We start from the raw sequence: 25,696 nt of genomic DNA on the forward strand, positions 1-25,696 counted from the left end.
CTCATAGTTGGGGGCTCTCTGTATTTGGGCCGGAGACTCCTGCTAATCGGTTTGGTTACTAGGCCAAGCTGGAATTCACTCAAGCTCAGCAGCCAATTGGCTGATTGAAGTAGTGCTTCACAACGGCCAGATTGCTAAGTCAATGCTGGAGAGGAGGAGAGAGGTGGGGGAGGCGTAGGTTGTAGCTAGAAGCCTTGAATAAGGGTAAGTGGAGGTGGGTGTTGGGATGAGTAGGCAGATGGGGTGCTGTAATGTCACCCTGCCTGTTTCGTTGTCACAGTTTAGTACTATGGTGCTGTGTAGGTGACAAAGTTGAGTAGACTATAATTTAATCCCCTGTATGCCTGTCATCATGCCCCTAAATCTCCTAGATTTTGGCAAACCCCCAAATTTATCCAATTTATGGTCTACTGTTAATCTCTACAATGGGCTTTGCAATACTAAGCACACTGCTATAGATGCCTCCCAACCCAACAGAATCTCAGGCTCTAGTTGTTTCTAAAAAAACACAGTTACAACCCTACTATTCAGTGGACTGGACAGCACAGAAAATTGCAAAAGATTTCAGGTATTTTAACCAAAAGGACTTTTGCTCTTCTGTAATAACATATTCTAAGAACTGAAGCTACTCCCCCCCACTAAATAGATTGAAAATGTCAAGGCTGGTCTGATGCTGATTGGTGGCTGAAGAAAACAAACTCAAATTCTTGGTACAAATTTACTAATTCATAAGGCCATTTGCTGTTTGATCGAATACAATAGCTGAAGATTACAAACATTGCCTAGGAGACTTGTTTGCTAAATGTAACTGGTTGTTCTGCCATTTAGCCTTTAAGTTCTCTTTTTTTTATTTTCAGGAGATGTGTGCTCGTCGCGATCCCGTGTGACAAATACAGATGAAAATGGTCAACTCCGCATTTATACTCCAACTGTAATGCAGAGAATGGGGGAACACCTAGGTGTAGGCAGCACTGGGGCACCCCTTGAGAATCAGGTAACAGCCTGGCATATAAAAATCATAATAGTATACATATAATGCCGCGTACACACGACCGGACTTTCCGGCAGAAAAGGTCAGACGGAATCATTCCATCGGACATTCCGATCGTGTGTAGGCTTCATCAGACTTTCCCTTTCGAAAATTCTGACGGACCTAGAAATAGAACATGTTTTAAATCTTTCCGACGGAATCAATTCCTATCGGGAAAACCGTTCGTCTGTATGCTATTCCGACGGACCAAAAACGACGCAAAGGCAGCTATTGGCAACTGGCTATTGAATTTCCTTTTTCTAGTCCCGTCGTACATCATACGTCATCGCGTTCTAAACAATCAGACTTTGGTGTAGGCAAGTCCGTTTCAGCAGGACTCCATCGGAACTCCATTGAAAAAAACGCCAGAGTTCATTCCGACGGAAAAAACGGTCGTGTGTACGCGGCCTTAGATGTTATTGTAGCATCTACATGCAGCAAATTATGGGCTTGGTAAACTATTTTCTACAGATTTGTAGGTTTATAAGGTATTACAACCCTAATACCATAGGAATAAAAGTAAATGAATTTACAAGAAAAAAAATATGGGAAATGTCCTATATCATTTTTAGGTCTCTTTGTTCAGCTTACAGTACCTCATACTGTGAAACCTGAAAAACATTTAAACATGCTGCATCAAGGGTGCTAAGCAGGGCTTTTTTTCAGCAGGAACGTGGGGGAACGCAGTTCCGGCACCTCCTGGACTGACCGTATGTAATAGTAGGGTGTGCTGGGGTGTTCTGCATGGTATTGATGCACACTGCTGGGGGATATATTCTAGCTGGAGGGGATATATTGTTGCAGGGGGGGTCTATTGTTGCTAAGGAGGTCTATTGTTGCTGGGGGGTCAGTTGTTGCTGAAAGAGATCTACTGTTGGGGGGAGGGGTCTATTGTTGATGGCTGCCAGAGAGTCTATTGATGCTGGCTGTGCAGGGACTTGTTGATGCTGCTGGGAGTCTATTGTTGCTGGGGGGGGGGATTTTGTTGTGAGTTGCTCCATTGCTTTTAGGGGGATCTATTGTTGCTGGCTGCAGGGGATCTTTTTTTACTGTTTTTCTTGATATCATTACCAAATTCCATACAAATTACTTAGCAACACAAAATTATACTTGGTTCTGTATTGTCTAAAAGGGGCAGTACTGGGAGGTGGGTAGGGGATGGAAAGAAGGGATGGTGCTCGGAGGTGGGTAGGGGATGGAAAGAAGGGATGGTGCTCGGAGGTGGGTAGGGGATGGAAAGAAGGAATGGTGCTCGGAGGTGGGTAGGGGCGGAGAAAAGGGGAGACTAAGAAAGGGGGAGTTCCTGCACCTATTGTCTGAGAAAAAAAGCCCTGGTGCTAAGTAAAAGCAGAAATATGTACAGGCTACACAAATAAATAAAAGTATTTAGTAGTAAAGTAAAGCCACCCAAAGTATCCAATCAAATCTTAAAAAAAAAAAAAACCTAGAAAGAGTAAATATGTATTCTGAAAATTCTGGTTCCCTGGATACCATACACGACTTCAGTACTTTCTGGGTCACTGACCTGGCCCAACAAGATCAAGAATTACAGACTTCACTCTGGCTGTGCTTGCTGCATTAGAACCCAATTGAACCCTCAGGCTGTATATACAATGATGGATATGCCACTTTTTTTCCTACTAAATGATACAACAAGGGTTAAAACTTTCAGTTGGCAGCATTATTAAAGTTAGACTGTAATAAACAAGCAGTAATCTAAGGCCCCTTGCATAGGGGGAGTTTATTTCCTGTGCCTCCCCCTCACCCTCAGCATTTTAGTGCATTATGGACATTTGTTCTTGAACCGATAGGGATACTGAAAATAAATACTATGTGGACTTTTTAGGCACTGATATGCACAAAAGAAGTTGTATTAACAATTACACATCTTTATTACAAAAAAGCTACTAAAAACATATACACATTGATAAACTCTCACAATATACATATTGCCTGTAAACGTTTATCACACCACTAAATAACATCATGTCACTCCTGAATAATCGCAGGAACGCCTGGTGTGGCGACTATTAGTATCCCATCAGGCTTGGTGTAGATAGATGTGGTGTGATGCAGCTCTACATGTTACTTGCATAAGCACTTCCTCAGGAACTAGGCAATTAGTTCCTGAGGTAAGGGCACCAATGTTCAACGTACCATCCACTTAGATAAAACTAAGTCAAGACTAACAATTGGGTAGTAAATTGCGCAGGTCCAAAAATAAAGGTCCTTTAAGGTGTCCAATCCCCCACATCATTATCTAATATGTATCCACAGTACCACCCTGGTAAGAAAAAGAAAAACAAGGTATATTCATTATTGTATATGCAGTCTGACTCAATTAGAGTATTAAATTATTATTAATTATTAAATTAATTGGGCTACAATTAGAACAATGACAGACAAGTACTGTCTGTACCCATATGTTTATTTTTTCATCCAGGTGAATAAAATAATTTACCACAAACCTCTTTATTTCTACAGGAAAAATCAACTTCCTCCCATTGGGAGTCAAGAATCATGCAGGGATCAATTTTGACAGCCTCTATCAACCCTCCTCACCTTACGTTCTTGGACCCCATCACACTGGCAGCCTTCCAAGATATGGGATGGTATGAGGTGAATTCAAGCATCAGCTATCAGCTAGTGTGGGGAAAAGGTGAGAATGTAAGATGTTGAATTTAGTGACATTAGGATTTTTATTGGTAAAAAAGCGGTGCTGCTGATTTGGATGCTCTATATAATAATCTATGAATTGTGTCATAGGTGCTGGGAATTCTTTTGGCCTTCCTTTCACTTGCCACAACACATCCAATTTTTTCTGCACAAATAAGAGGTAAATACCATTAATCATAATGCTGTTTCTCAATTCTACATTAATGTGGAACTCCAGCCAAAACATTTTGGTTAGCATGGGGAAGGGTCACAAACACCATCTTTATCCACATAAAAAAAAAAAGATTTGACCTCTCTGAAAAGGTGATTAATACCACCTAAACAGGAAGTGAGGGGAAATACCTCCAGTGGGACCACAGACAATGATGACAACAAAACATTTTAAAACACAAAGAAGGGTTACAGTTTTTGTCAAGCATTTGCTACGGTTGGTGTCCCTACTGTGGATAGTTCCCCATTTTCATTCCCAATACTTGGTGCCACCAAGACAAGAATTAATAAAAATCTCCTAAACAAGAATCCAGTCAGCAATAAAAAAAAAAAACCCGCCTAAACTTTCCCCACACTATCCATAACTGAAAAAGGCTTGGCTGGAGTTTTGCTTTAAAATGCATTTATAAAAATTGTATTTCAGTAGTGACATTGGCTGCCACCATTTGCATCTGGATAAGGGAAACTGCTCCACTGACACATTTCTGGATGGATGTTACATTTATAAGCCACTCCAACATGGGGTAAGTTTTGAAATCTAGAACTCTTAAGACAATGTACTACTATGGCCTAATAATGTTATTCACATTTTGGCAGGGTGAATGCTGGCTGGAGAATGACTATAAGGGATCAGAAGAAATTTACCATCACCAGAGTCGTTGCTTCTATTCAAACCTCACAAAGTTTCCAGAGGTAGCTACTTCCATTTACTGGATGCATACTGCTTTTTCTACAACCCAATATATAGGCATGTTCCTAAGGAGCATCGCTAAGGCTAGGTTTAGACCTGCGTCTACATTGCTGCTCCACTCACTGCCTGTTTAATCCCATAATTCCTGCACAAATGTGAAGAATTTGCAAGGGCTTCCTCAGTCGCTTGAATGAGTCACAAATGGAAGCACAACACGTCGGATTAGTCTTTTTTTGTTTTAAATATTGTTACAAAGCTACAGTATATTTTTAGCCATGGATCTGCTAGATGAAGATGTCTTGTGCATGGCCTAAACGACCTAATTACCACAAGCAACCGTGACATGTATTGCATCTTTTATGTTCAGAATTTCGATCCATATGTGGCCGTCAATGCCCAACATCATTTGATGGACTTCTGTCAAAGGGACAAATGGGAAAGTTCTCAGCTGATTGGCTGCAGCCGCTGATCAGTGTATTCTGACTGTTGGCTGAACAAAACAAAAAAAAGAACTAAGTGTAGCACCCTCTAGTGCACTAGAATGGAAGTGCACATAGTTGTTTAGTGTAGGTAAATTTGGCTTGGGTCAATTTGGCTTCGGTCAGGGTTTAAATGACTCAGGGAGGCTGGAATGACTCATCAGGCAGCATCTCTGTTTCCTCCCCCTACTTCCTGAAACTTTGAGAAACTTCCAGAAGAATGGGAGGGAAGTTAGGACCCCAACCAATCCCTGGCCAAATGGGCTGGCAGGGGGAGGGACCTCTTAAATACTCAGAAGGAGCAGTGGAGTTCGGGTGGAAGATTGGAGATAGAGTGCTGAGGAGGCTGTCGGAGGCCCTTGAGGAAGCCCCCTAGTCTGAGGGGGGTGACTTTGAGCCTGGGGCTTGGGTTCTGGAGGGATCCTCTACAACAAACGAGGAATCCTGTCCCGGATGCACGCGAGCAGGTGTGAGGACAGCGGGAGAGAGTCAGCACGGCCAGAAGATCTCCAGGAGGAGACAGTCGGGTGGCTGGTGAGTGAGACAGTCGGGGAGGACTGAGAGGCAGCCTGAGAGGACTGAGGAGAGGCAGTCTGAGATGTTTATAGAGTCAGTCTAGGAGGACTGTGGAAGATTAGCCAGCAGGGCTAGTGAAAGGGGCAGCTGCTGCCAGGTGGGCTGGCAGTGCCTGAAAGGGTGGTGCTGGGATCAGTAGCCACAGGAGGGCAGCTGGGAACTGGGACTTTCCTACACACCAAAGGTTTGCAGGTCCCTGCCTGTAATGGGCCTTTGCTTTATCTGACTGAGCCCTTTTTGTCACATCATATAAAGTTGTCCCTGAGGATTTTTACTAAAGTCAAGTAGGCTTTCCATAATACCCCTAACCCCATTCAAGTTTATTAGCCCCTAAATAGAACAAAAAAACCCCCAAAGAGTGTTGTGGGAATTCTGTGTGCCTGGCTGTGCAGGGTGGGGGATCCCATTTCACCAGCGGCTCCTAAGGGGGTAGCACTACATAAGGCTGACTCATTTTTTTTTGTTGTTCAACCAGCGGGTTGAACAAGTTCATTTGCCCCATCCACACATTCGAGGTGAATGGGAGAATCCTCCCTGCTGAGCCTGTCTTCTGGCAGAGGGGAGGTTCCCTTGCAGTAAGAATACACTGATCAGCACTGCTGGCTATAGCTGGCGGCACTGATTTAGCAGAAGATGAGAATGGAGAACGGTTGTGGAAAAGTGGATTGGTAGACAAACTTTTGTACAACCAACCTGCACATACATGAATCAGATTTCGGCTGGTTCAGCAGGGACTGGCTGCATTTCAATAGATGTTTGTATTTTGACCCATGTATTTATTTTGATCCATGTATGGCGGGCTTAACAGTGTATGGCCAGGTTTACCCTGGATGGTGCCTGAGAAAAAATGGCTTCCTGGAGAGAAAGAAAAAATGAAGGCATTGTTAGGGGGGACTACTATTATCTCTTCAGAGGTACTAAATACCGCTGTTACACTAACATATTATGCAGCATTGAGATGCATAACCTGAAAAATGTAAATCTGATGCTAGTTCACTTTAATAACTTTTATGTTTTTCCTGTACCTTGCTCAGGCACTGAAAAAAGAAAAGGTGAAAGGTCGTTGTTATCTTCATCGTTGCTTTGGTCCAAACACATTTCAAGTCAAGGTTCAAGGATCAGAATGGACAGACTGCCCTGCTGGAGAATGGATCAATGTAATTTTACAGAATCTTCCATTTCTATCTTTATATATATTTAACAACATTTAACTGTATACTAAAGCTGACCACCTTCCTATCACTGTTTCCTTACTTCAGTGAATACATTTTAGGTGGAAATGGCTAAACTTACTGTTTGCTTTTTTTTGGCACAGTATTATGATCCTTTGGCAAATGTGTAATGATGTAGCAATCATCCTCAATTCATTCATTTTGATTTAAAAAATCCCCAATTTGACCTCGTGAATTCTGATTTGATCACAATCATATACTTTTGGTTGTGTAGTTTTAAACTACTAAAATAGACTTATCAGATTGTGAGCATGTTATCAAGAGGAGAGCTTTCATCAATATCTTGTCTGACATATGAAAAAGCTGTAATTGAAAGTTTACCTCTCGGTTCACAGTGCCGTGACCTGAAAGTCCCACAACTTATGGTGAGACTTTGCCAGGAGACTTCCTGGCAACTTGAGTACTTCTTTGAGGCACAAGTCAGATAGAAATCGCCTTCAAGTAGTACAGGAACCTTTTCTAAAGTCAAAACGACTTCAGTAGTGCTAATTAAGCTCTCATTGACTAAAATGAGATTTCACATGTCACGCGACTTGGGGTCTCACAAGTCGGATCCCAAGTCGCGGGCATTGTGAACCGAGCCTAAGGCCTCATGCATTCTGGGTGTTTAGTTCTTGAGATCCCAGTGTTTTGGTTCGGGCAGAAGGCAAAGGCACATTGTTCAGCCCTGCTGCCAGGAGCTGTTAAACTCTATGAGAGGTTCACAGCTGCTGCACCAAGCAGTATCAACATTTAGGGCGGTATGTGCCCAGGTATGAATACTCGGAGTGCAGACTACTTGCGTTCAGGTACATAGATTGCTGGGAGTGAGGCTGGATGGTGCACTTGCGACTTCCGCCTGCTAAATGCCCAGTCTGCATGGGGTCTTAAGCTGAGGAAAGTATGCTGTGAGAATGAGCTGAGTGGCCCTGCCATGTCAAGTAGGTGTGCCAGAGTGAAAGGGCCAAGGATCCCACAGACCTACAACAGCAGCACATTCTTATGCCCCGTACACACGGTCGGATTTTCCGACGGAAAATGTGTGATAGGACCTTGTTGTCGGAAATTCCGAACCGTGTGTAGGCTCCATCACACATTTTCCATCGGATTTTCCGACCCACAAAGTTTGAGAGCAGGATATAACATTTTCCGACAACAAAATCCATTGTCGGAAATTCCGATCGTGTGTACACAAATCCGACGGACAAAGTGCCACGCGTGCTCAGAATAAATAAAGAGATGAAAGCTATTGGCCACTGCCCCGTTTATAGTCCCGACGTACGTGTTTTACGTCACCGCGTTTAGAATGATCGGATTTTCCGACAACTTTGTGTGACCGTGTGTATGGAAGACAAGTTTGAGCCAACATCCGTCGGAAAAAATCCTAGGATTTTGTTGTCGGAATGTCCGAACAAAGTCCGACCGTGTGTACGGGGCAATAGTGTAGGAAATGCTAAATTACTGCATTTAGCAGTATCAGTAAAGTAAGCAGCAGACATGATCATTTGACAGCACATCTGTAGATTATTTAGCAAATGTGTAGATATATTTGTTATCCTAAAAGGTATTGTGCACTTTCAGATGTTTTTGTGGTTTTAACTACTGTATATTGCCTGTGCTGTTTGTTTTCCTTACCTTGTAATGATGGGCTCACATGTTGTGGCTGCAGTTTGCAGTGTCATGGCTCATTGATTCTCGTATATCCATGTAGTCGTTTACCTTACTTATCCCTAGTCACCATAGGGACAGACGACTTCTTGTTTCAGGTTACATAGCTTCCAGTCCATGCCCAGCCATTTCCTCAGTGTTGCATCAAAAAAGTGGAGTATTAATGTAATGAAAACACATCTCTTCCAGCACGGTGATTTCTCTGTTAATTGCCCTGCCTGATTGTGTCTGTATAAGAACTAATTACTTCTACCTGAAGAACACTAGATCAACAAATCCAGAGATTGTGGGATATATTGTTTCTTCACAGGAAATGTCAGTTCTTATGCCGTGTACACACGGTCGGACTTGTCTGACGGACGCCGACAGACCAAATCCGGCAGACAATCCGATCGTGTGTGGGCTTTACCAGACCTTCAGCGGACTTTTCCAGTCGCAAATCTGACGTACTTTAGATTTGGAACATGCTTCAAATCTTTACGTCGTAACTCCGCCGGACCCAGAAATCCGCTCGTCTGTATGCTAGTCCGACGGACAAAAACCGACGCTAGGGCAGCTATTGGCTACTGGCTATCAACTTCCTTATTTTAGTCCGGTGTACGTCATCACGTAAGAATCCGTCAGGCTTTGGTCTGATCGTGTGTAGGCAAGTCCGTTCGTTAGAAAGTCCGCCAAAAGTCTGCTGAAAGTCTGTCGGACTTTTGTAGCTGAAAAGTCCGACCGTCTGTACGCGGCATTAGAGTATAGACAGTGGTCGTAAACCTTTTTTTTAATAATAAGCACGGTTTTGCACAGAGCAGCCCCTATTCTCCTCTTCTGGGGTCCCCCACCGGCACTCCTGGCTCCACCTCTTCAGGTAATGTCCCCCTTCCTATGGGGGCACTCATGTGGGCTCAATCTCGAGCCGCTCTGCCTGCATCTATAGACACAGACACCGCAGCTCGGCCCTGCCCCCCCACGTCACAGAATTTTATTAACAGCAGCAGGAGCCAATGGCTCCCACTGCTGCCTCTCTGTCCTGTAAGGAGGGAGGGGAGCAGATAGAGCCACTGCTCTTGGGCACAGTGCTGCATTAAGATCAGGTGTTTAGAAGTATAAGAGAGGGCAGGGGGGATCCTGTGCATAGGCAGAGAATGCATTAAAGGTGAAAAAAACCTTAAGCCTTTAGAACCACTTTAAAGTGTAAGTTCACCGTTACAGGAAAATCTGTGAGGTGAACTTACACAGGATCCCCACCTCACCCCCCCCCCCCCCCCCATCTCGCTGACCAGCATGGCGGCAATCGCCCATTCTGAGCCCCGGTATAGCCGCCTCATGGCTCCGGCGCTTAGAAATCCTCTCAGCTTTCTCTCTTGTTCCCTGCTGAGAGGATGGGCTACGCGGCTTCTGATTGGTCCACATCGCCCATGTGATGCCGCCGACCAATTAGAATGCTCCTAAATGTACCTCCTTACTGGGTACATCTAGGAGATTAAGCTCCGGGGATTTCTAAGTCCCGGAGATGTGAGGCAGCTATACTGGGGCTCAGTATGGGCAATGGCCGCCATGCAGCTCAGCAGGACTGGGGTGGCAAGGTGGGGGTCCTGTGTAAGTGCACCTTACAGATGTTTCTGTAAAGTTGAACTTACCCTTTAACCGCTTAAGGACCACCCACCGCATATATACTGCGGTAGGGCGACCCTATTGTGCAAAACGACATACCTGTACATCTTTTTGTGCAGGAGACACTGCAGGTGCACACCCGCTGCACGGCGAGGGAGCCAATGCGAGGGTTCTCTGGCCGCAAAGTCCTCCAGCCACCCGCGATCACTCCTCAGAGAGGCAGAACGGGGATCTGCACAAACAAAGCAGATCCCCATTCTGTCAGGGGAGTAGAGAGAGATCGTCTGTTCCTAGTGATCAGTAAGTGATCTGTACTCCCAGTCAGTCCACTCCCCCGGGTAAGAAGCACATCCCTAGGACACACTTAACCCCTTGATCGCCCCCTAGTGTTAACCCCTTCCCGGCCAGTGTCATTTATACAGGGATCAGTGGATATTTTTAGCTATGATTACTGTAATGTCTCTGGTCCCAAAAAAGTGTCAAAAATGTCCGATCTGTCCGCCGCAATGTCGCAGTCCTGCTAAAAATCGCAGATCGCCACCATTACGAGTAAAAAAAAAAAAAATGCTATAAATATATCCCTATTTTGTAGACGCTATTACTTTTGCACAAACCATTTTTTTTTATTGGATATGTATTATAGCAAAAAGTAAAAAAAAAATTGTCTGCCTTTTTTTTGTTTATAGCGCAAAAAATAAAAACCGCAGAGGTGATCAAATGCCACCAAAAGAAAGCTCTATTTGTGGGGAATTTTTTTTTTGGTTTCAGTGTCGTCATACGGCCGCGCCATTGTCAGTTAAAGTAACGCAGTGCCATATAGCAAAAAATGGCCTGGTCATTAAGGGGGTAAATCCTTCTGGGGCTGAAGTAGTTAACCTGCGTAATGCTCATGTTTGAAGAGGAACAGAAATTGCTAAAACAAGAATGTGAATTTTTACTCTACTCTAAGCTATTTATAGCTATGTACTGTATATACTGCATGCACCAAAAAAATGACACCATGAAACCATAGATCAATGTACATCTTATGCAATGAAAAACATAAGGGCAGGTAGGAGGGTTTATATTGCATTTAAATACTTAGGGATCTATTTAAAAACAAATAGAGCTTTCTTTTGGTGGTATTTAATCACCGCTGGGTTTTTTATTTTTTGCGCTATAAATCAAAAAAGACGGAAAATTCGGTAATAGAAAAAAAAAAATTCTTTGTTTCTGTTAAAATTTATTGCAGAGTATTGGCAAGTATTGGCAGAGTATTGGCGAGTATTACATACTATTGCCAGAGTATTGATTAGTATTGGCAGAATATGGGCACTGAGCAGCGCTGTGGGCTGGATCTGTAGTGCCCACAGCACTACAAATGATCTCTCCCCCTCTCCCACTGTACTGATCGGTACAGAGATGGGAGGGAGGAAGCCGTGTCAGAGGGGAGGGAAGGAAGCGGCGTCAGAGGGGAGGGAGGAACTGGCGTCAGAAGGGAGGGAAGGAATCGGCGTCAGAGAGGGGAGGGAGGAAACGGCGTTGTGACATGACGCCGGTTTGTTTACAAGTGATGCTCCGTCATTTGACGGAGCGATCACGTGGTAAACAGCCGCTATCAGCGGCTGTTTACCGTGATGCCCGGCGGTCACGGATGTTCCCGGTTGCGTGCCCCAGGGGGCGTGCGTGGGAGCGCGATTCTGTGAGGACATCCCACGGACGTGCACCGAGAATAAGCCGACCGCGCTGTAGCCGTCTCTCGGCTATGGCCCGGTCGGCATGTGGTTAATTATGTAGATCTCACCCAAGACTGACACACTTTTCTAATTGGATTCAACTATGTGTGGATCTTGGATAAAAGTTGTGTGAAAAATGTATAGTTTGTGTCAGGTTTTTGCTGCTGTCTGGGTCCCTATTGGGAAGATTTACCCCAGGACAGGAATGAAGGGAAATCTCTCCAACAGGAACAGAGCCAATAAGAAAACCATATATTGGTAAAGTGAGGAGGGGTTAGAGCTTCTGGCAATGTTTTCTATTGTGGCTTATTACCTTATACAACCCACTTCCTGTTTCCTGTCTGGTAAAAAGCCTAGGCTTATGACATCATGCACAGCTCTCTCTATCACACTTGTGAGAGTTTGCCAGGAAGGGAGGGAGGATGAGTCATAAGAGGGCCAATGAGAGCTGCAGAGCTGGAGGTGTGCCTCTGTGTAAATCCAGGAAGTGAACAGGCAGCAGCTTCAGCTGCTCACAGTTAAAATGGTTGCAGCCAGACTCAGTAGAGGGAGATTTCTGCAGCATATTTGGCAAGTACAGAATCACAGTATATATAAACTAATATGCATAGTGGTTGGAGGGAAGCTTCAGAATGGCAAAGATGTTTTTATTACAAATTATGTGAGCAGACTGCAGTTCCGCTTTAAGGTTTTTTACTTTAAAAAAGAAGTAAAAGGATTTTTTTTTTCGGAATCATACTTCCCCCAGCACCTCTAACACTGAGAACTGAGCGATCGAACACCGCCGATCGCTCACTTTTCAGAGCTCTGTGAGCAGAGAGCTGTAGACTGTCAGCTCTCTGCTCTACCCCCTCCTCACTCACTGGAGCGCTGAGCTTTGGAGGGGGCGTAGGCGAGCCGCTGAAAGCCTGAGCCGGGTGTCAGTCCAGGCACCTGGCGGATCCATACTTTATTGTTGCGATGACGCGGCGCCTGGACTGACATACATGACGTCAGCAGAGGGTGGACTTCAGTCTGCTCACTGCTGAAAACGGGTCACAGGAGTGCAAAATAATTTGCACTCCTGTGACCCATAGGAGAAGTACAGCTTGTATGCGTTTATGGATGCAGGCAGTGCAGCTCAGGATCGAGCCCGCATAAGCGCACACAATAAGAAGCGGCTTCCTACGGGGGGCACTTGACAAAGAGGAGGAGCCAGGAGAACTGGCAGGGGACCCAAGAAGAAGAGGATCGGCACTGCTCTGTGCAAACCCAAAGCAGGTGAGTATACCATGTTTGTTATTTAAAAAAAAAAAAAGTAAGGTTTAGAAGAACTTAAAATTCACTGCCAGTGGCAGCCTTGGTAACCTAGTATATAATTAAAAAAAAAAATGCATGTGTTGCCTTTTTTTTCTACTTCTAAATGTGATAAAGTAGTAAATGTGTATTACTTATATTCACAATGATTCAAGCCTTAACTGCCTGCTTTATCACACAGGTGGCAGGTTTTGATGGCATGCTATTGTGCCCAGATGGACGACTGTGCTTGGGGCTTGAAAGCCTTCTCCTCCCAACCTCTAGATCTACCGTCACCCCAACCTTTAGCATACCTAAGCCTGCAACACATCAGGACATGACAGTGCAAGTGACACTTGTTCCTGGCCTTAAATGGACGTCTGAAAAGAAAATACTTCTAATAGAAGAAGTCCTTGGAGTTATTGCACACCATGCAGGAGTGCAAAGGTGAAAAAAAAAATCACATAAATTATAGATGCACACCCATGCAGGTAGATGAAATACATAGGGGGAATTTATCAGAACTGGAGCATGTGCATTATAACCAATCAGCTTCTATCTTTCATTTTCAAAGTGTAAAAGTCAAAACTTTTTTAAAATTTTGCATAAAGTAAGGGTTATAACTCTTCTCAAATTTTTTGCCAGCTGGATTCCATTGGTGGCGGGATTTCCCTTCCCTTCCTGTCCCATAGCTAAAACAGGAAGTGAGAGGAAATCCCTCCAAATTGAGTTCTATATGTTCTATAGAGCATACACACGGTCGGACTTTCTGACAACAAGCTCACATCCAACATTTACACTGCAAAACAGAAAGGGTACAAGTAGTATCAATTATATGAATATACAAAGAATAACATTGGTTACAGTTTGTTGTATGAAATATGGAATAACACGTGCCACAGCTTGTTCTCTTTGAGGCGGTAAAACTGTGAGGATGACACACAAGTCTGAAGGGTTCCAATTTTTATACAAACTATGGGTCAAAATTAGGTGGGAATCCACTAAATTGGTAAAAGTGTAAAAAAAGAGGTTATTAAGGCAGGAAGAGGAGAAAGAGGGGGAAAGGGGAAAGGTGGGAAAAGGAGGAAGAGGACAAGAAGAAAATAGCTGGACAGACAGACGGTGTCCAAAGAAGAGTCACCAGGAACTAGTGGACATGTTAACAGATGGGGCTATTTAGGATTGCAAGTATTCAGATGACATTCAGAACTGTTCCCAACAGAACCATCAAGTCTTATTTGCTTCAGTTTAGTCTTCAAGGCTGAAGTTAATTGCTCGCTCCATTCTATATCATTAACCGCGGCAAACCACTATGATACTGTAGGGGGAGTCTGTTGTTTCCACATACTCAGGATGCAGACCCTTGCCAAGTTCAAAAGGTGAACAAGTAATGACTTGCGATAACGTTTCCTAGATAGAGGGATATGCCTGCAAATTGTTGTATTAGATGCAAAACTTGTTGCCAGAACGGGAGGATGGAAGGGTAATTACAAAAAACGTGTAATGCCGCGTACACACGACCGGTTTTGCAGTCGGAATAAACTCCGTAGGTTTCTTCGACAGAATTCCGCTCAAGCGGTCTTGCATACACATGGTCACGACCGTCCAGAATGTGATCGTGCAGAGACTCACCAGCTTTTCACCCCCTTCAGGGGTAATGTGCAGTCACAGTATGTGCCGTAGACGTCCTCTGACGAAACGCGCGTAGGGCATGGCCTATTCTGACGCCTTGCAGACATCTCCTCGTATCTGACGCTTTTGGATAACATACTGCTTACTGTGTATTTGAATCCACCACAATGTGAGTACCACCTGTAATCTGACCTAATAAAAGTGTTAAACGGTTTTACACTATGGAACTCTTCTTTCTCCTTCATGTTCCAATGACATCTTGAACCTGATCCTGCCAAGTACTGCCGCACAGTGGCACATACTGTGACTGCACGTTACCCCTGAAGGGGATAAAAAGCTGGTGAGTCTCTGCACGATCACAGCGCGAGACACCAGCACTCGGAATACACCTGTTTTTGTTTAAAGGGATACGCCAGGGAAATTCACAGTGACTGTTGTTTTTCACTTTATGGTGCACTGGGCACATACCACGGCTGGTCCATACAGCAAATTTATCACAAAGTGACACCATTCCTACGGATTGTTTGACTACCAACTATATAATATTTTAGTGTGATCACATAATATTTTTATCATTTTTAAGGTTTATGATATTATTTTCACAAGCTGCATGTCACGTGTGATATATTTTATCTTGTTTACTTATTTATATATATTATTTTCTTCTTCTTTTTTTCTCTACGGATTATAGCACAGGTCACTTTAATATATTTCTGACTTTAATATATATTTTTTTGTGTTTATAATTTACTGGAGAAGTTTGGTTCTAATAATAGGATTTAGGACGGCGCCACATTCACCCCCCTTTTTTTCACATTTTATTTTTTCGCTCACTTCACTTCGGTGGAGATAGCATGCGTGAGGGCAGCAGTCCATCATTTAGTTTCTCATCCAATTCTGTTGCGCGGATTTCCCATTTTTTGTCAAGTTTTTCCCATTATTCCAAACCTAACCAAAAACTGCTAAATGGTAAAGCATTGGCATCTTCTGCCAAAAACTTTTTACCCTTGCTGCTAGCATTTTTTACATTGTATACAATGCCTGCAGTGCATGTTAACTGTACACTCCCAGCCCATTCCTGGGTGTTGTACAATGTAAGTCCAGCATGCATGAGCAGATTAAGCCATCAATGGCTATGCAAAGAATAAAGAGAGACGTTCTACCCTAAAGAAGCAGACTTGCAAATTATGGCAAGAGCGGTCTACCCTAAGCCATGGTACAGTTCTGTTTAAGTCCACTTTCATTTTACAAACAATTACCTGCAAACACTGGTTAAAAAAAAAAAAAAAATCTACAAAAAGGTTTGGGCCTCATTCACATGTGCGATGATGCTCGTACATCATGAACGGGCTGTTTGTTTAGAAATCCCTACCACCAGGTGCTGCATGATGACAGCCCATTCAAGTCTATTAGGAGGAAGTGGCTGCATGGACCCAGTTTTTTGTTCGGCTGTGACAGCTAGGCATGCATAAACAAACGGCCTGTTCACAGTGTACAGACATCAGTGCCCATGTGACAAAGGCCTAAAACATTAAGCCATAATATTCGGACTATAAGACACGAATCTATGAACCAGAGCTTTTTTTTTTTTTTATATATATATATATATATATATATATATATATATATAAAAATATGAGGTTAAAGAGCCTGAATCATATTTAAACCAGTTCATATTTCAAAAACGTCTCAAATTAGAAGGTACCATCAGCTGTGCACCAGAAGTATACAAATAATACACATACATTTTTAGCAGTTTCTAATAAAAATCATATTTTGTGTGTGTGTGTGTATATATATATATATATATATATATATATATATATTCATTCATTTTTAAATTATAATCATTTACTGTGCTCTTTTTGTGTAGGTGCTTATTGCACATATCCACAGTGCCAAATAAGTTCTTAACATTTACTATTAAACCTGAGGAGCCCAGTAATTGCCCTCCACCTGCTCCAGAAACTCCACTTCATCAACTTCTGATGAACCTCACAGATCCGATCACGTATGAATCTCCTCAGTTTTCTTTTGTCCTCATCAGGTAAGAACATTTAAGATGACTATACATGGTTCAGTTTTTTTTTCGTTCAACTAGTGGGCTGAATGAAATATAAGTGTCCCAAATCCCCCATCCTCACATTTGAGGTTGATGGTGGAATCCTCCCCCTATGTCATTTTCTGACAACAGGGAGACTTCCCCACTATCAGAATACACAGATCAGTGCTGCAGTCTATAGCCTGCAGCCCTGATCAAGCTATTTTTTCCCAACAGGATGGTGAACAGAAGTAGTCAATCAACAGATTGAATTCTGTTGAACCACAGTGGCTATACATGGTTCAAAATTCAGTCAGTCCCTGCTGGACTGGTTCAATTTTCATCCATGTATGGCTAGCTTTATATCTTCTTAAAATGTAACTGTTTCAGCATAATACTTTTGAAAAATCCTAATCATTCATAATGTGTTTCCTTTGCTACAGGTTGCTGGCCTCTGACTCCCATCATTACCTGGTGAATCAAGATGCTATTATAGGAAGCTGTGCCTGTGCCCTTTTCTGTGTATTGCTAATCATCTCCCTCCTCTGGTGCAGACACAGGGTACGGACTCGGAGTATGCAAGTGAGGGATATTTATAATGTTGAAAACAAAAATCTACAAGGTGAGCATGTGCCAGCTGTCATCTGAAAGAGGAAAACAGCTGACTTATGCACAAGACTCACAAGATACATCAAAGGCTTTGCTTCAACATTAAAACACCAGAATTTCTAAGAATAAATATTTGTTACAATTTTGTTTTATCGCGTGAACTATCAAGATGAAAACGACAGCCTGCTCTAATGTTTTTGAAGTGTTTGTGTAGCTAAAACTTTTTTCTAGTTTTAAATACAGTAAGGAAGTATTAAAATCCCTATCAGCTGGTCTTTTACTGTCTGCGTCCTGCTGGAAAGATATCAATTTCCTCCCTGGCCTGGAAAACTAAAAAAAAAAACCAAGGGCCCATAGCCAAGCATTCCAGGGTTGTGAAAGTGGAGTTCTGTCTGGGTGTAAAAAAAAATTAAAAAAAAGGTCAGCAGCTACAAATACTGCAGCTGCTGACTTTTAACATAAAGGACACTTTACCTGTGCTGGAAGCCCGCAATGCCAGCACCCCGAAGCCAACCTGTCCCTCGGCTCTGGGTGCAGGCGCCGGCATTATTACTAAGGGAAAAAGGAAGTGAAGCCTAACGGCTTCACAGCCTGTTTCCTTCTGCGCATGCGCGAGTAGCGCTGCGCTTTCTGAATGGTCCCTGCTGTCTTCTGGGAACTGTGTGTCTCGCAGAAGGCAGGAAGTGGGAGCAGATACCTGTATTTGACGGGTATCTGCTCCCCCCTGAAAGGTGCCAAAATGTGGCACCGGGGGGGAATCCAATCAGCAGAAGTTCCATTTATGGGTTGAACTCTGCTTTAACACATCCCTGAGCAGCATGATGATGTAGATTCTGTGGGGTTATTTACTAAAGGAAAATCCACTTTGCACTGAAAGTGCACTTGGAAGTGCAGTCGCTGTAGATCCGAGGGGGACACGCAAGGAAAATAAATAACAGCATTTTAGCTTGCACATGATTGGATGATAAAATCAGAAGTTTCCACTCATTTCAGATCTAACCTTATAGATTTAGAGTGACTGCACTTCCAAGTGCACTTGCAGTGCAAAGTGGATTTGCTTTTCATAAATAACCCCCTGTGTGTCTAAAGCCATATCTGTACGAACGTGACAAACCGCCTGAGCCAGGGACAGATCCAAGCAACTAAAGAACCCAAGAGAGGTTTTAACATCCCCACATTCTATCCAAATCTTAAACAAAGTGTTTGCATTTATGTACATTTTATGTATTTTTTTTTATTCTAGTTTTTCAAGCTTTAGAAATGGTAGAGAAAAGTGAAAAACAAATAGTTAGGATACAATGACACAAACAGCACAGTATATTTTAATCTGCTACACAAAGTAAGGTAAAAGGTGAAGAGATGGCACTGCAAAGCAGTAAAGAAGGTATTGCACTTTTACTTTGGACCAGAATGGCACCGTTCTTTTTCAGTGACTAAGAAAAGCTTCAATTGCTGGAAAGTAAGATTAAAACGGTATTAAATCCAACAACAAAATTGTACTAATATAATTTTTCATTTATTTTCCCCTGATGATCCAGTTAGTAAGTCTGCTATTTTTCAACTTACTATAACAGGCCCAGCAGTCCAGCTAAAAAATAGCAGTTGGAGGCATTAGAGACAAATCATTTAAAGGATAAATTCACCTAAAAAAAAAAAAAAAATTAAATACACATCTTTTTGCAGGTAAAAAGATGTGCATTTATTTAATTTTTTTACTAGGAGCCTGGAAAGCATTGCACCTGCGATCAGCAGATCGCAGGTGTCATGCAGAACTCCTGCAGACTTGTCAGTGTATCTACCATCCATATTCCCATTGTACCCATTCCTGGAATGAGCTCTTAAGGTACTGGTTGCTGTAGCGACCGCCAGCTGGATACTGGAACCTGTACAATATGTAGCTAGTAGCCACCACACCAAGGATCATCAATTTCATCCAAACATATTTTATTTAAGAAAGAGCACATCGCAAAACGGTGTAGTGTAAAGTTTCAACGCAGGACCCCCCCTTGTCAGGCATATGATGTATCACACACCTGACGAAGGGGCACTGCGTAGCTCCAAAACATTGCACTACACTGTTTTGTGATGTGATCTTTCTTTGTTAAAAACGGTTTGGATGAAATTGATCCTTGGTGTGCTGGCAAATATCTACATATTGTCAGTTCATCTGTCTGCTCATACCTCATAAGGGCAGGCAGATACAAACTGACAAGAAGAGACAATGAACTACCTAGAGCACTCAACAGCACTACAAGCAGACAACCGCAAAGGCTGTCGGTACTTATAAGCTTCCCATTCACAGAATTCTTTTTTAAAATAGTGACAGTGAGCAGGGGGAGAAGATCCCCCACTTGCTGTCCCTAGATGCAGTGGATCGGGGAGACGCTACAGAACCGGGAACAGGTTACATGCTACACCCTAAAAACAGATGGAACATGTTCCCGAAGGTGAACTTATCCTTTAAAACACTGACCAGGGTGCTTAAAATAATCAGCATTTATGTAGAACCTTTATTCCAAAAGGAAATTTAAAAACTATTACGGTAACTAATTTAAAAGGATGTTATCTGGAGTTCAGCTTTAATTTGAATTTAGAATGCAGACACCCAAAGACTTGAAGTGTGTTACTGGTATGATCACCAGGGGACATAAAAGCCTAAAGATATAAAAAAACGAATGCAGCCACCACATCTAAGAATTGGTAAGCTGCAATATATTACATTTTTGCCTTTAGGTTTAATACCACTTTGACTTTTTGACACCCATTCCTGCTTGTTTATCTCCACAGTGGGGATCAGTCCTTGCTTGCTGCTCCAGTCATCTCCTTATAGAACAGTGCAACAAAATCTGGGTCTAGCTGCTGCAAACGGCGTATAAATTCATTCCTTTCATCCTCATCCCAGCTCTGGAACCACTGATCCCAAAGTCTTATCTGGCACTGAAACAAGTTGGGAGGTGGAGCAGAGAGGTTCAGGGAGCCCAGTCCATCAAGGAGAAGACACAATTTGCCAGGCACAGCCTTGCACAGCAAGTCCTGTAGAAAGTGATCGCGCTGTGTTTCTGTCCATTGTGCAAACCAGTGTAAAATGCATCGCATCTCCTGTGCAGGGACATAGGAGATAGGGACAGCCTCTTCTGTCATTTCCTAGAAGACAAGGTGACACAATCAGGCATCTTTTCAAGATGAAAGAATATATTTTAGGTAGTGAAAAGTAGTATTTTAAGTACAGTTGAATTGTTTAATGCGGTCTAAAGCTGGACATGCACTGACCGAAATTTGTCTGGTTCAGCAGTGACTGGAAATATTTTGATCGGTGTGTGGTATCAATCGTTTGATCAACTGCTGTTGAAGGGACATGTTGAAAAATGTTCCTCCATCAGCGGCTGCAGCCACTAATAAATGTATTCTGAAAGCAGCAAGTGCCACTGTCAGAATACAATGTCCCAGTGGAGGGGATTGATCCATGCACCTTGTTTGTGTGGACGGAGGAATTTGTTAATTTTTTTTTTTTTCCATTCAGCCTACTGGCTGAAAGAAAAAAAAAAAACTGAGTTAGACTTACCGGTAACTTTTTCTAGGAATCTTCCAAGACATAGGAAGACATAGGGCTCCTCCCTCTGGGACAGGAAACACATACACCCACAAATGTTTAAAAGGTGGTCCCTCCAGGACTCCCTCTTCAGTTTACACAAGAACTACCGGAAGGCTCTACAAGACATAACACACTGTCAGTAATTACTTCCAACACCAGTCAAGGGAAAAAACACCGGGTGGGAACCAGGCTGTCCTGGAAGACTCTTAGAAAAAGAGCTACTGGCAAGTCTAACTCCGGTTTTCTCCTTTCGTCTTCCAGGACAGCCTGAGATAAGCAAGAAACTTACTTTGTCAGGGCGGGACCACTGCCTGGAGGACCTTTCATCCGAATATCTGCTCCTTATCGGACAATAAATCCAGATGGTAATGCCTTGCAAACGTGGAGAAGTTGGACCACGTTGCTGCTTTGCATTTATCTTTCAGAGAGGCGCTGGCCCTCTCTGCCCATGACCCAGTGACTGCCCTGGTCGAATGTGCCTTAACTAGGGGTGCTTGCTTCCCTTCTAATGCATATGCCTCCATAATCGCCATTCTAATCCATCTTGCAATGGAAGACTTAAAACGCCTTACATCCTTTGCAAGCCCCCGCAAAGTTAACAAATAGAGAATCTGACATCCTGAAGCTCACAGTGACCTCCAGATTTCTCCAGGGGTTTGAAGGGACTACCTGTAAGCACCCTGAGAACCAAGGTCAGATCCCATCTGGGGCAGACTCTAATGCCACATACACACCTTTGGACTTTCCGACGGGGTAATGTTCGATGTGAGCTCGTTGTTGGAAAGTCCAACCGTGTGTATGCTCCATCGAACATTTGCTGTGGGAATTTCCGCCCACAAATGTTTGAGAGCAGGTTCTCAAATTTTCAGCCAACTTCACTTTGTTGTCAGAAAGTCCGATCGTGTGTACACAAGTCCGTCGCACAAAAGTTCACGCATGCTCGGAATTAAGCAGAAGGAGCCGCACTGGCTATTGAACTTCCTTTTTCTCGGCTCGTCGTACGTCTTGTACATCACCACGTTCTCATGTTAGGAATTTTGGGCCAACATTTGTGTGACCGTGTGTATGCAAGACAAGTTTGAGCCAACATCCTTTGGAAAAAAATCCACGGTTTTGTTGGTGGAAAGTCCGATCGTGTGTACGCGGCAATACTCTTACCGGCCTGGATCTAGAGAAGGCCTTGAAGAAATTATTAAATCGATCCTGCTGTAGTGAGATTTGAAGAAAAACACTCAGAGCGGCGGCCTGCACTTTTAATGTGCTAATGGAAAGGCCTAGCTCTGCTCCTGCCTGAAAAAAGTCCAGGACTGCCGGAATCCCAGGTTGTTCCAGCCCCTGTTCTTCCAACCAGGAATTGACTTGGTAAAAAATTGCCCTGCTTACTGGCTTGCGGCAGTTTATAAAAGAGTCTTAATAACTCTCTCTGAAAACCCCTGAGCCCTCAACTGTTCCTCAGATACCAGGCTGTTAGTCTGAGGTTCTCCACCTGAGGATGCAGGATAGGACCCTGGGAGACCAGATCCTACCTGACTGGAAGAGGTAACGGAGGATATATAGCAAGCCTCCTTAGGTTGGCAAAGCAGGGTCTCTTTGGCCAAAACTGAGCTATTAGAATGAGGTCCATCGTTTCGGTCAAAAACTTCTGGAGAACTGCAGCTATTAGTCTCACTGGGGAAAGGCATAGCAAAGGCTGAACTGCCACGCATTGGCAAATGCATGTATCCCTCTGGCTTGATCCCGCGGATGGAGGGAGAAGAATCGTGTGACCTTCTTGTTGCCCTCTGAGGCACAGAGTTCCACCTCTGGCCGTCCCCAACATTGCACAATCTCCTTGAACACGTCCATGTTGAGGGACCATTAGTCCCGTCTTATTCGTTGGCGGCTGAGAAAATATGCCAGCGAATTCTGAGACCCTTTCAGATGAATGGCCGTCAACGAAGTCAAGTTTAACTTGGCCCAACAAAAAATCTTGTTGGCTATAAACTGCAGAGCTGGACTCCTGGTCCCCCCCTGCTTGTTTACATAAGCGACAGCCGCCGCATTGTCTGTCCACACCTGTAGGTGCTGTCCCTTTACCTGAGACTGGAAGGTATCTATAGCCCTCTGAATCGCTAAGAGCTCTCTCCGATTTGAGGATCGTCTAGCCTCCACTGGAGACCAAGTTCCCTGAGCGGCTCCCTCCAGGTGGGCACCCCAGCCAAAAGCACTGGCATCTGTCGGCCCATAAAAGACCTCTGTCTAAATTGTGATGGGCCCACCACCACCACAGCGCCCTCTTGACCTTGGATGACAGGGGCATAGGCTGATCTAAGCTCTGCTTACTGCCATCCAAGCAATTTAGCATGAGACCTTGCAGCAGAGGCGGATGATGTCTTGCCCAAGGGACCACTGGGAAACAGAATGTCATCAGACCTAACACCCTCATGACCTCTCTGATCTGGGCTTCTTGAATGGTCTGAAGCTGTGCCACTGCTTGTCCAATTTTCTCAATCTTTTCCATAGGGAGAAAGATCTTCATCTCTACTGAAGAGATTCTGTACCCCAAATACTGGATTTCCTGTGTAGGGGTCAGTTGAGACTTGTCCCAGTTGATCAGCCAACCGAGGGACTGCAGGAAATCCTGTGCTTCCCGCAAGTCCTTTGCCAGCTGGAAGGAATGGGCGACAAATAGCAGATCGTCCAAGTAGGGGATCACTGTAATTGCCCTGATTCTTAACGGGGCTAAGGCCTCTGCCAGGACCTTCATAAAGAACTTTGGAGAGAAAGACAGTCCAAAAGGTAGTGCTCGGAACTGAAAGTGAAGAACCTCCGAATTCACTCTGACTGCCAGCCAGAGAAATTTTTTTAAAGTCTCAATGTATCGGGATATGCAGGTAGGCATCCCTGAGATCAATCCTTGCCATGTGGCAACCTGGAAACAGGAGATTTGTCACTGTGAAAATAAAATAAATTCTGAAGCGTTTGTATTTCACAAACCTGTTTAGGGGGCGGAGATATAGGATCAACCTGAATTTTCCCGATGGCTTATTTAGCACGAACACGTGGGAATATAGTCCCTGACAGCGTTCCTTCTGAGGCACCTGCATAAGGACCTTCTGATCCACCAATTCCCCTAACAAAAGACTCAGAGCTTCTGCCTTCTCCCGATCCCTGGGTAACTGGGTGATCTGAAAACTGGGAGGAGGAATAGAACTGAACTCCAACTTTTAGCTGTTCTCTATGATGTCTAATATGAACAGGCTTGAAGTTGTAGCAGTCCATTGTGAGAGTTCCCCAGTCTCCCTCCCACCGTGACACAGGAGTCACTGGGGCTTTGTGGTGGCTTGAGGAGGATTAAATAAGATTCCTCCTCTTCCAAGACCCTTGTGCCCTGTCCAATGCTTTTTGGGGCAGCCACCTCTCTCCTGCTGGGCCTGCTGCCCGTGGCCTCAAAAAAACGGTTTACCCTCCATACTTTTCTTCTTTTCAGGAAATGCTTTTTTCTTATCCCGAGTATGGTCCAGAGCCTCCTGGAGGCCGAGTCCAAACAGGTGATCACCTGAAAAAGGTAACGTCACCGGTCCAGGCTTTCAGCCACACAACCCTTCTAGCGGCATTCACTAGTGCTACCGACCTAGCCGACAACTTTACTGATTCTGCCGAAGCATCCGCCAAAAAGCCAACAGCTTTAAATAGCAACTGGAAAGATTTAAGAAACTGCTGCCTGCACGTGCCTGCCGAAATGTGGGACTGCAACTGCGTTAGCCAACACTCCAGATTTCTGGCCATGCAAGTAGCTGCTAGGGCTGGCTTTAAAGCAATAGATGAGGTATCCCAAGCCCTCTTTAACACGTCCCCTCTTTTGTCCATGGGGTCTCTAAAAGCCAAATCAGTCTTTCTAGAGACCTTGGCTAATGGTGCATCCAATTTGGGAATCTTAGTCCAAGGGTAGGAAGCATCCTTCTCAAAAAGGTAACCTACGCTTAAGGCTTCCCCAGAAGTATGGTCTTTTTTCCGGCTGCTCCCACTCCAGCAAGATGGACTCCATCAAAGATTTATGCACGGGGAATACCCTGGCCTTCTGCGCACTAGACCCCTGGTACATAAGGTCGTGCTTAGAAAGTTGAACCTGCTTCTCACGGATTTCCAAGGTGTCATAGATCACCTTGAGCAAGTCCCCCACGTTGTCCAAAGACAGCTTGTACGTGGACCCCCTGGAGGAATCTTCCTCTCCCTCAGAGTCAGACGCCGAGCCTGCTTGAGAGGAGACGAGCGACTTAAGTTCCCTCTCCCTATTCCCCTCATCTTCCTGACTAGGTTCAGAAAGGGAAGGCATACTCACTGCCCTGGATAGGGATGACAAGGGACACTGCATCCTATTCATCATCCCCTTGAAATATTGAAACGTGGATGCAATCTCGTCTTTAACAGATGCCAGGATCTTATGACATGCTGTCACAGAATCATCCTTGACCAGACTACTGACATATTCAGGGCAAAGCAGCTTTTCACAACTGGAACCTAACTGACCCACATACGATACATTTTTCTAGGAGGCTGCATCTGGGTCCTGTCCTGGGTTTTAACCTGAAAGCCAAACAAAGAGGAAGGACACCTTAAGTGCATGTTCCTGCCCCTCACCACCACTGTGCTTGGGGTCAGCCTAGAAGTGCCCAGCCCATCACCTGTGGTTACCCACACAGGGAGGGA

The 25,696-nt window shown here is 44.0% G+C and overlaps 2 protein-coding genes across 2 annotated transcripts in view; one reads left to right on the plus strand and one right to left on the minus strand.

The window, feature by feature from the left end:
- The window catches only part of CIROP (ciliated left-right organizer metallopeptidase), a 44,276-nt gene extending 26,171 nt beyond the window's left edge, over window positions 1-18,105 (plus strand). The window contains exons 7-15 of the mRNA XM_073632339.1: window positions 858-994; window positions 3,515-3,689; window positions 3,797-3,866; window positions 4,341-4,440; window positions 4,514-4,609; window positions 6,697-6,819; window positions 13,336-13,580; window positions 16,639-16,812; window positions 17,250-18,105. Of these exons, the coding sequence (XP_073488440.1) occupies window positions 858-994; window positions 3,515-3,689; window positions 3,797-3,866; window positions 4,341-4,440; window positions 4,514-4,609; window positions 6,697-6,819; window positions 13,336-13,580; window positions 16,639-16,812; window positions 17,250-17,454 (1,325 nt within the window). The 3' untranslated portion in view covers window positions 17,455-18,105. The remainder of the gene's footprint in view (window positions 1-857; window positions 995-3,514; window positions 3,690-3,796; window positions 3,867-4,340; window positions 4,441-4,513; window positions 4,610-6,696; window positions 6,820-13,335; window positions 13,581-16,638; window positions 16,813-17,249) is intronic.
- Window positions 18,106-18,633: 528 nt separating this feature from the next.
- LG01H14orf119 (linkage group 01 C14orf119 homolog) overlaps window positions 18,634-25,696 on the minus strand; it is a 29,406-nt gene continuing 22,343 nt past the window's right edge. The window contains exon 2 of the mRNA XM_073632324.1: window positions 18,634-20,559. Within this exon, the coding sequence (XP_073488425.1) occupies window positions 20,209-20,556 (348 nt within the window). The 5' untranslated portion in view covers window positions 20,557-20,559 and the 3' untranslated portion in view covers window positions 18,634-20,208. The remainder of the gene's footprint in view (window positions 20,560-25,696) is intronic.

This window comes from Aquarana catesbeiana, linkage group LG01, assembly GCF_042186555.1.
Source record: "Aquarana catesbeiana isolate 2022-GZ linkage group LG01, ASM4218655v1, whole genome shotgun sequence".
Lineage (NCBI taxonomy): Eukaryota > Metazoa > Chordata > Amphibia > Anura > Ranidae > Aquarana > Aquarana catesbeiana.